Source organism: Solea solea, chromosome 16 (assembly GCF_958295425.1).
Source record: "Solea solea chromosome 16, fSolSol10.1, whole genome shotgun sequence".
Classification (NCBI taxonomy): Eukaryota; Metazoa; Chordata; class Actinopteri; order Pleuronectiformes; family Soleidae; genus Solea; species Solea solea.
This window is the reverse complement of record NC_081149.1, coordinates 13,090,557-13,099,777: the sequence shown is the minus strand read 5'-3', so window position 1 is coordinate 13,099,777 and position 9,221 is coordinate 13,090,557. Positions and strand designations below refer to the sequence as shown.

At 41.4% G+C, this 9,221-nt stretch overlaps 2 protein-coding genes across 3 annotated transcripts; both read left to right on the top strand.

The window, feature by feature from the left end:
- Positions 1-1,062: 1,062 nt before the first annotated feature.
- LOC131475247 (GTPase IMAP family member 4) lies at positions 1,063-2,588 on the top strand. Its single transcript, XM_058653223.1, has 2 exons — positions 1,063-1,081; positions 1,408-2,588. The coding sequence occupies exons 1-2, from the start codon at positions 1,063-1,065 to the stop codon at positions 2,427-2,429; spliced, it is 1,041 nt and encodes a 346-aa protein (XP_058509206.1). The 3' UTR covers positions 2,430-2,588.
- A 54-nt stretch (positions 2,589-2,642) lies between these two features.
- Positions 2,643-9,137, top strand: cldnk (claudin k). Of its 2 annotated transcripts, XM_058654185.1 has the most exons (8): positions 2,643-2,925; positions 3,855-4,127; positions 4,223-4,300; positions 4,393-4,632; positions 4,728-4,872; positions 4,973-4,999; positions 5,929-7,193; positions 8,077-8,206. In XM_058654185.1, exons 2-7 carry the CDS (start codon positions 3,858-3,860, stop codon positions 6,471-6,473), a joined length of 1,305 nt encoding a protein of 434 aa, XP_058510168.1. In that variant the 5' UTR covers positions 2,643-2,925; positions 3,855-3,857; the 3' UTR covers positions 6,474-7,193; positions 8,077-8,206. The 2 variants fall into 2 exon arrangements, with proteins under 2 accessions (XP_058510168.1, XP_058510169.1); XM_058654186.1 differs by lacking the exons at positions 2,643-2,925; positions 3,855-4,127; positions 4,223-4,300; ... (1 more) ...; positions 4,728-4,872; positions 4,973-4,999 and having other exon boundaries at positions 6,478-7,193; positions 8,077-9,137.
- The last annotated feature ends 84 nt before the right edge of the window (positions 9,138-9,221 follow it).

Here is a 9,221-nt window from a genome sequence, read left to right as displayed (position 1 = left end):
CTTTTCCAAGATAACTTCAACTTTCAATATCTGGCAGTTAATCAATATTACTGCGTGTTTTGACTGTTTAAATCATTGCTGCAGCTTGGTACTAATAGTATGTGTATTAGATGTTACATCAAATGTATTTAATGCAGAAGTATTTCTCATGTAAACGTCACAGAACAGTAATTTATTGATTAATTGGACTTGTTACACAGGAAAAAAGCCATGACATATAATATCTGCACAACAAAAGAAACTCCTATTCTTAGATTTAAATTATTTGTTTTGAAGTAAATAGCCTAGTTGTACCAATGGGCACCCAACCGTTCATCCCTCTCCATTCAATTACAGTGTGCATTTTTTTAATCAAACAGTAAGTGTGCAGAAACAAATAGTTTTGTTTTTTTTGTGTAGTTTGTGTTACCAGTGTCAGCCATGGATATGTGGATAGTTCATAATTACCTTTATACATAAGGCTGGGTTAAACATCAGCAGGTCTCCTTTGTAAACAGTGGTATTTGTTGCTGCAGTGATTACACATGAAGTCCCGAGTCTATATTTGGAGTGTTATCTGTTCACACAGGATCAAACTAATTTAATGAGCTATTGATTTCCCTCGACCCAGCGAATACATTGCCTGGTGGACTGATAATAAAATAACCTTGTGCAAGCAAGGATCACCTTTCAAATTAGAATATTTATTTTAACATTGATAAGACACATGTGTGTGTGTGTGTGTGTGTCTGTGTCACTCAACATCCACACCATTATTGCTTCCTTGTCTAATTATTTACACATACACATATTTATTGTACAATTAATCAACAAAGTATTTAATTAAAACAAAAACCCCACTAGTGATTGTGAATGTGATCACACATGTGACCGTTTCTGACCCTAAGGACATTTTCCACTTTATATTAAATCTGGTGCCCAGTTACCTCATCAACAGAGAGAGAGAGAGAGAGAGAGAGAGAGAGAGAAAGGAAAATCAGACATGCGCTTTCACTATATAACAGTTACAGTGATGAGTTGAGACACTCAACTTTAAAACAGTGTGTGCCATAAATTTGACAAATGGATAAAAGGAAGAAAGGTAAGCTATTTAATTTATTACGTATCTACTGTATGTGCTAAACAAACATTGCATGGAAAAATGTAAATGAAGCTCTAAGATTATAAAGGTTAGTCAAACAATATTAATTATGTCATTATGTTAGCGTTTATCTAACACTCCTGGTTTGGACTTGTTGTTGGGTCAGTGTGAGAATTGACTTCACATTTTAATTAGATAACCATGATTTCTATTTCATCTTGATCTACTGACACTAGGTCAATAGATAGGTCAGTAGGTCAAACCTTAGTGAATTGCACTTACTTCAGTTCTTTCTGAAGTTCAACTGAAATGTTCTTTCATTATAGGCTCAACTGAATTAAGGCTTATGGTGGTTGGTAGCAGTGGACCATCTCAGTTCCAACTAACCAATGCCATACTTGGGAGAGAGGAGTTTCCTAAGGATATCACCAGCATTTCTGGCAGCATGAAGAATTCTGGAGAGCTGGCTGGTAGACGAGTGGCCGTGGTTAATGGACCAAGCATCTATGACAAGGATATTTCTCAAGCAAAGAGAAAGATGGAGCTGAGGAGGTCAAAGTGCTTGTGCATCCCTGGTCCCCATGCTTTTCTTGTTGCCTTTGACATAGAGAATATTTCCCCGAATGATATAAAAACTCCCAGACTGATGAAGGAACGCTTTGGGTGTCACTGTCTGAGGCACTGCATGGTCCTCCTGGCCACTGAAGGACATCTGGAGGACGCTGTGTTGGAAGACAAGGTGCTGAAGACCAACTGGCACCTGAAAGAACTTATCCAAAAGTACGGAGGACGCTTTCATACTTTCAGCAAGAATTGGAGAGATCGCAGCCAGGACCAAGCACTCCTGCAGAAGATAGAGTGGCTGGTGGCCTCGTTAGGAGGAGGTTGCTTCTCAAGCAGAACCTTCCAGACGGCAGAGGACTATGTGAAGAAGGAGGAGAAGAAGCTCAGAAAGCAGAGGGCGGCAGAGATAGAGAAGGCATGGAATGAGATGGAGAAGCAGTACATAGCAGAGGAGCTGTATCATCAAAAAGATGCCTACACAACCAGTGTTGGTGCTGAGATAAGAGCTAAGGCAGAGATGGACAATGAGTGGCTCAGAACCTCTCTGGCCAGAGGACTGGGGACAGGGTTTGTTGTGGGAGCTGTTCTGGGAGCGTTGGTTGGGTCTGTAGAGGGTCCAGGAGGAATGGTTCTTTATGGGATCATAGGTGGTGCAGTTGGAGGATCAGCAGGAGGAACAGCCCAGGTAGCTATAAAGCACATGGAAGACAGAGTGGCTCCACCTGCCCGACTCAACTTCAACTCAATCTTTATCAACCGCTTCTTCGCAGCTCCTCGACCATGATGATGAGACACTCACTTTTTATCTGTTAGTCAAAAAGATAGTAATCTTGGTATCTCATTGTTGATTATGTAGTTTCAGAAGATAAAGTAATGGACGATTCCTAAACATGATTACCACGCATACTCCTTTGAATTTGATCTTTTTTGGATAGTCAAAAACAATAAATCTCAGTAAATGAAGGTATATTAAATAACTGTAGTCATGATTATTGGCGGCTGTTTTGTTGTTTGTTACGTAACCATATAACATTTTGTCCATCCCCCAACATTTCCTGGAGTCTTGCTGTGGGTTAGTTAAAGTGTAGCTCAGATAACATTCAGGGTGGAGTCAAAACTGGGAGTGCTATTGTTTGAGACAGCCCCGTCCTAGACAGCTCACACACACACACACCTTAATGCACCTGTTAAACATTGCATTCCTTATGTTACCTTGAAACTGTGAACCGAAGCAGTAGAGACCGACTGCAGTGCCGTCCGGATAAGAACAACTGGTGTCGGTAAGAACACACTTGGCTCTTTAAACTTTTCTTTGTTGTTTTCTGTTTCGGTTTAGGGAAACATTCCTCTGAATCAAAGAAGCACGTTACCTAATCTGAGGTTGTCAAAAGTCAGGAACCACACATGTCATGTCGGGCAATTTTAAGTATTCAGTAATGATCATTTGTTGTGATGTTGTAGCGATGCAGCTAACCATTTGTTTGCCACCTGTTTGACAACATAGTTGTCATTTCAACTTTCACAAAGCTGCTTCCGTTCTCATGATCACAAAGAAAATTGGTTTAATTCTAATGTTTGTGGTAGAACACAATCAAAGGGCTGGACTAAACATAGCATGAACTTGAGTCCAGTTAAAAAAGAAGCATGTATCTATCTGTTCTTTGTTCATTATTTTAAATATGAGAGGAATGTTGTAGTCAAGAACATGACCTCCATTCTTCCACATATGGTTGTTATGTAGTTTTCAGAACATCAATCATGCAGCAACATGTACTCAGTGGGGGAGATAAATACTGTACATCAAGTAGTGTACCAAGAGAACTTTGTCTTTACATTTAATTTTAGCATTTATATTTTCAGTTAAGTTATACCTATACTATATTGAACTTTGCACTCTGGTTGATATACAACATTACAATACAATACACGTTTCATTAAATAACACAATAACCTTTTTAAAAAAAAGTATTTGGGGGCCTCTGATTCTTTACTAGAGAATCTGTATTTAGTATGTTCCACTTTTCCAACATTTCAATTAATTTGAATTTAAGTAGCAGAATTTTGTTTTTCTTCATCCCTCAACCCCTCAGATTTTTCTTGTGGGAACCACAGGGAATCACTATTCATAAAATATATAGTCTTTGTCAATATAGTCTGCAGAAAATCCCTCAATACTTTGTTGACTTTACCATAATGTTGTCATTTTCAGAGAATGGCCTCCACCATCAGCCTCCTCCCCGAGAAGCACTTTCTGTGCTCTTTGTGCAAAGACATCTTCACCAACCCAGTTACCATACCATGTGGACACAGCTTCTGCTTGTCCTGCCTCTGCCACTACTGGACACGACACCTGTCCAAATACTGTCCGCACTGTAAGAGAATCTTCACCGACAGGCCCGACCTCAGTGTCAACCGCATTCTTGCAGAAATCTCAGACAAATACAGGAAAAACCGACCACAGAAACCACTCGATGCAGAGAAGGTACTAACCTATCATATAATAAGAGATGGTATAATGAAATAATTCATAAATGCAGTATATTTGTGTATGCTTGTGCCACTGCTGCGCACCTACAGGTTATAGATGTGGAGCAAATGATTCAAGAAAGGCTGCAGAAGATAGAAAGGTTGAAGTATTCTCTCGAGCTTCAGAAGGTGTGTTGAAAACCCCCTGTTAAACAAATAATATCTTTAATATATTTATTCAAAATGTATGACTTTAAAAGATGATGATCATGTCCAATCAGAGCTCTTACCTCAGAGAGGTGCGGGACAGCCAGAAGGTGTTCTCTGCCCTGGTGAATGCCATGGAGAAGAGTCACAAAGCAGTTGTTGCTGCAATTGAGGAGCGACAGATAGAGGAGGAGAAGAGAGTAGAAACACTGGTGAAAGAGCTGGAACAGGAAGTCCAGGAGCTGAGGAAGGAGACCACAGAGTCTGACCATCAGGTTCCTGAAAATGCTGATCAGAGTGACGATACAAAGCAGGTACGGCTGGTATGCACCTTCATTTACAACAGATGACACAGCTATCATGCTATCAAGTGCTAACGTCAGTGAAAACTCTTCTCTATGCCATGCAGAGCACCGTTTCCACTTCCATCACTGACATGAAGGACTGGTCTAAGGTTATCATAGAAACTGACCCTTGTATTGGCGTCACAAGACGAGCCTTGTCAGACATGATGGATATGATTAAACAAGAAGTCAACAGGCTCTCCAAATCTGGTGAGAAATAATACAAATGTTTTCTTTTAATATCTTCCAATCAGATAACTAAATATATATAAGTGACATGTCTTTTTCCCCTATTCCCCCTCCTCTACAGAGCTTAAGAGAACAGAGAAATATACAGGTAAGTCTTTGGCTGCACATAAATGGAAATTACAGATGATTTAGTAGATTTTTGGAGGAGAACAGAGAAAGTTCTAAAATATTTCAATACCTAAAGAAAGAAGGAATTGCATAGTCATAAATGAAAGATGCACAGTACTTGGGGCAGCCGAACTGAAACTAAACCAAAGTCAACTGGTGGTACCAGGCCTAGTTAGCTGTGTTTTTAACCATGATGCTATTGCATTCATGAATACAATAGCCATACAGTTTAAGGCAGGGGTCTCAAACTCAAATGACCTGTGGGCCACTGACGGTCTCGTCTGGTCAGTCGGGGGCCGTCAAGTAAAAAAAAAAGCCCAACTTTTTTGGGAAAAGCAACAGTTGCAGTGGACGTTATGAGCTCATATCATTAATATGCCGTATTAATTCCTTTTTTTTAATATGTACTCTGTTGCCTTGTGTGAGCTTTTCTGTCCTTTACTTCTTCTGTCTTTTATCCATTATTCTGTACAGCACTTTGGTGGATAATTTCAAAATATAAGTGGTTGTTTTAATATGCAACAATAAAAAAAAACATATTTATGATGCAAAATTAATCTATTCATTTAAAAATAAAAACGTATAGAAATTACTCGTTACAACTTGATATTGTTTGGAGGACCACATGAAATCGGTTGGTAGGCCACATGTGGCCCCCGGGCCGCCACTTTAAGATCCCTGGTTTAAGGGGTTTTCATTAAATTGTCTTTGTGGACTAATGTAATAACATGCTTTTTGTGGGCCCCAATCGCCCTGGTCATTAATTGTCTTTGTAATATTAAAGGATGACGATGTCTTGCCTTTTTTAGTTGCTGGATTTTTAAAATAGATGAAGGGTGTTGTTTCTGTGCTGTGGTGCTCTGTTTTGTTTGCCACCTCCTTAAACATTTCGTCTCTGTCTCTTTCCAGTGGATATCAATCTGAGTGCGAAGACAGCTCACCCCTTCCTGTCTGTCTCAGATGACAGAAAACAGGTGAGACACATAGACAAGCATCAAGAGGTACCAGATAACCCCAAGCGATTTGACCGGGTGGCAAACGTGCTGGCCAAAGAGAGCCTTCAAAGTGGGCGGTGCTACTGGGAGGTGGAGGTCGGGGAGAAGATTGAGTGGAACTTGGGTGTTGTGAGGCAGTCCATAAACAGGAAAGGCAAGTTCACTGTCTGCCCTGCAAATGGCTTCTGGACTTTAAGCCTCAGGGCTGGAGGTCAGTACATTGCCAACACGTCTCCTGTCACCACAGTGGCTCTGGAGCAGAAACCAAAGAAGGTGGGAGTGTTTGTGGACCACACAGAGGGCCGTGTGTCCTTCTACTGCGCAGAATCTGGTGTCCATATTTACACATTCACGGATACCTTCACTGACAAGCTTCATCCATTCTTCAGTCCAGGTCGCCTACATGGTGGTAAAAATGCTGCTCCCCTTATCATCTCTTCTAGCTTTTGTAGTATCTGAACATCAAAATCAGTAAAAGACACTTTTTTAAACTCCAGTGCAATATCTATTCTGTTTGATAAAAAAAAAATATTTATTAATTTATACAATGAACCACATTTACACTGAACAGTGAACAAGATGTTGTATGATGGCCAACTCCCTACACTCAAAAACTTCAAAAAAAACCATAAACAGATTGAAAAGAAAAGAATAAAAGAGAAGACTCTCATAAATGAACAAGTGAGTCCGAACTCAAAAAAAAAAGAGAAGAAAATGGGTTGCTGAGTTGGATGGATGTAAGGGGGTGCAGGGCTGGGACAGAGGTTGAAGAGGAGCAGGGAGGGAGGGCACAGAGAAACAGCAGGACATTGTGCTCGTACACCAGGCACTGGGAGACACACTCAAACACGTTCATGCATTCACTCAACAACACTGCTGTGCACACAAGCGCATGCTTCTGCCCACTGGCACACAGACTTGCGCTGGCATCTCGGAGGGCAGCCCCATCTCCAGTCCAGTCCTGGGTGTCGAAACGGATCGACCCCCTTTACTGTAGTTCAGCTTAGCTCAGAGACTGAGCCGTCCCTCCTTTCCAGTCTTCCCGTGGACTAAAACTGAAATCTCAGGGACGCCATTCACAACTTCAAGCATCTACAACTGATCAACACAAACAAAGGACCAGTGACAATATCCAGTGAACCAAGGGGAACAGAGAGAATCCACTGTATTTCATCTGAGGTAAATATTTTCAACAATATCCTCTGTTTGTTAAAAAAAAAGTGATATGTTTGAGTTCTAGAAAGTACGTGTGTGGTGCCTTTTATTACAATATTCACAACAAGTGTTACATTTCTGTGAAATTATCCTGTTTTTCCATTGCTTGGTCATTAAAGCATTATTCCCTGAAGAGTACTTTAATCAAAATAGGCTTGGCCATTTGTTGAAGCACTGATAAGGCAAGTATTTCAAAAGCAAATGTCTGAGGGCCTTCAGGAAACACTGAAGGATTTAGAGAAACATTCATTATCACGAGTGTATGCACAATGTTTTGTTACAGTAGGAGAATGTGGGCCAATCAGAATGTTGTTTTTTTCCACAAAACATATATCTTTCCTACTTTTCCTTATATATATTATCAAGTAATAATCTCCCTATATGGACACCTAAGATGTTCATTTGTCTACCAGAAGCCCTTTGTTTGAGATGATCTCGTACAAGTAGGTCTTGATTCACAGAATTGGTCAAATGTGGGGAGACTGAGAGCTGTGATATAGAGATGATACAGGTCATCCTGGCCCACTCTACGAGCTTTCATGAAAGCTGCTTGTGTTCGAAGTCTCCTCATGTTTTCCTGAGATAATCCACTCACCCAACAAGGCGTAGCTGGACACCCACAGCTGTGTCAAAGACGGCTATTCTCTGTGGTTCTTAGTGGAATCCACTAAACATGGGCCTCACAGCCCGTCTCCAAATATTTATGATAACTATATGCCCCATTAGTCCTTTCATACTTAGCTAATGTGATGCAGTAAATTATTGAAAGAAGTTACAGACATTTTTGTATTTGTGAATTTTCACCATGCTGAATAAAAACTGATTTCAATTGTTTTCTGAATTTTAGGACACCTAACCTGACGCAAGCTGACCTACATCAACGTCATCGCAACCAGACTGAGGATCCAGTAGTTGTGGACGTTTTGCAGTACTGTAGACTGTCACATTTCTTTACGGGACTGTAAGTGGGCCCTCTGCAACAGACAAATATAAAACCAAGACAAAGCCAACCCAATTCAAACAACACCATGGCTACCACGGGCATGCAGTTGCTGGGCCTAATCCTGTCCCTAATGGGCTGGGTGGGTGGGGGAGTGGTCTGTGCCCTCCCCCTGTGGAGGGTCACTGCCTTCATCGGTAACAACATAGTGACGGCTCAGACCATTTGGGAAGGCCTATGGATGACTTGCATTGTGCAGAGCACAGGTCAGATCCAGTGTAAAGTGTATGACAGTTTACTGGCTCTGCCCAGTGACATGCAGGCTGCCCGGGGCCTCACCGTGTTCTCCGTCCTGCTCTGTGGTGTGGCTCTGGCCATGGGGGTTGTGGGAGTCAAGTGCACCAAGTGCATTGGTGTAAACAGCCTCAAAGCCCGCGTTGCTCGCATCTCTGGAGCCCTTTTCGCTATCGCAGGGTTCCTCTACCTTGTGCCCGTCTGCTGGACTGCTCACTCCATCATCAAGGATTTCTATGACCCACATGTTGCAGCTCCACACAAGCGTGAGCTTGGTCCTGCCCTTTACATCGGCTGGGGGGCTTCAGCTTTGCTCCTTATCGGAGGGTCTCTGCTCTATACTGGGTCAAGTCCTCCCGGTATGCCAGGTTCTCCCACTTTTAGCAGTGGAGAAAGTAGTCCTCGCAGGGCACCTGCCTCACAGGTCAAAGGTTATGTCTAATTCCCCAAAACATCTGATTGCCTTTAAGTCTGACAAACCTGTTTTCTCTCCCATTGATTTCCCCTCCTGTAATGATTTTATATTTAATGTTTTTTGCTTTTTTCTTTGAAAAGCCACAGGAGGCTGTTTAGGGAAAATCGAACTCATTCTATGACTCCAAACCTGATACCCTCAAATAACATGTTTCTCTGTCTGTCAGTGTAAAATACAATAAAGTTTTTGATTGTCCAAATCTTCTAGTGAAAGAATGCGAGTGTGTGTGTGTGTCCACATTTTTACATACATAAAAGCCGTTAAACGCTCTCACAACCAAATG

Bases quoted from the DNA above. Each gene is read 5' to 3' on its own strand.
- cldnk (XM_058654185.1), top strand. From the start codon at position 3,858: ATGGCCTCCACCATCAGCCTCCTCCCCGAGAAGCACTTTCTGTGCTCT. The intron at 4,301-4,392 runs GTGTGTTGAAAA...ATGTCCAATCAG, and splicing joins ATTCTCTCGAGCTTCAGAAG to AGCTCTTACCTCAGAGAGGT. The intron at 5,000-5,928 runs GTAAGTCTTTGG...GTCTCTTTCCAG, and splicing joins GAGAACAGAGAAATATACAG to TGGATATCAATCTGAGTGCG.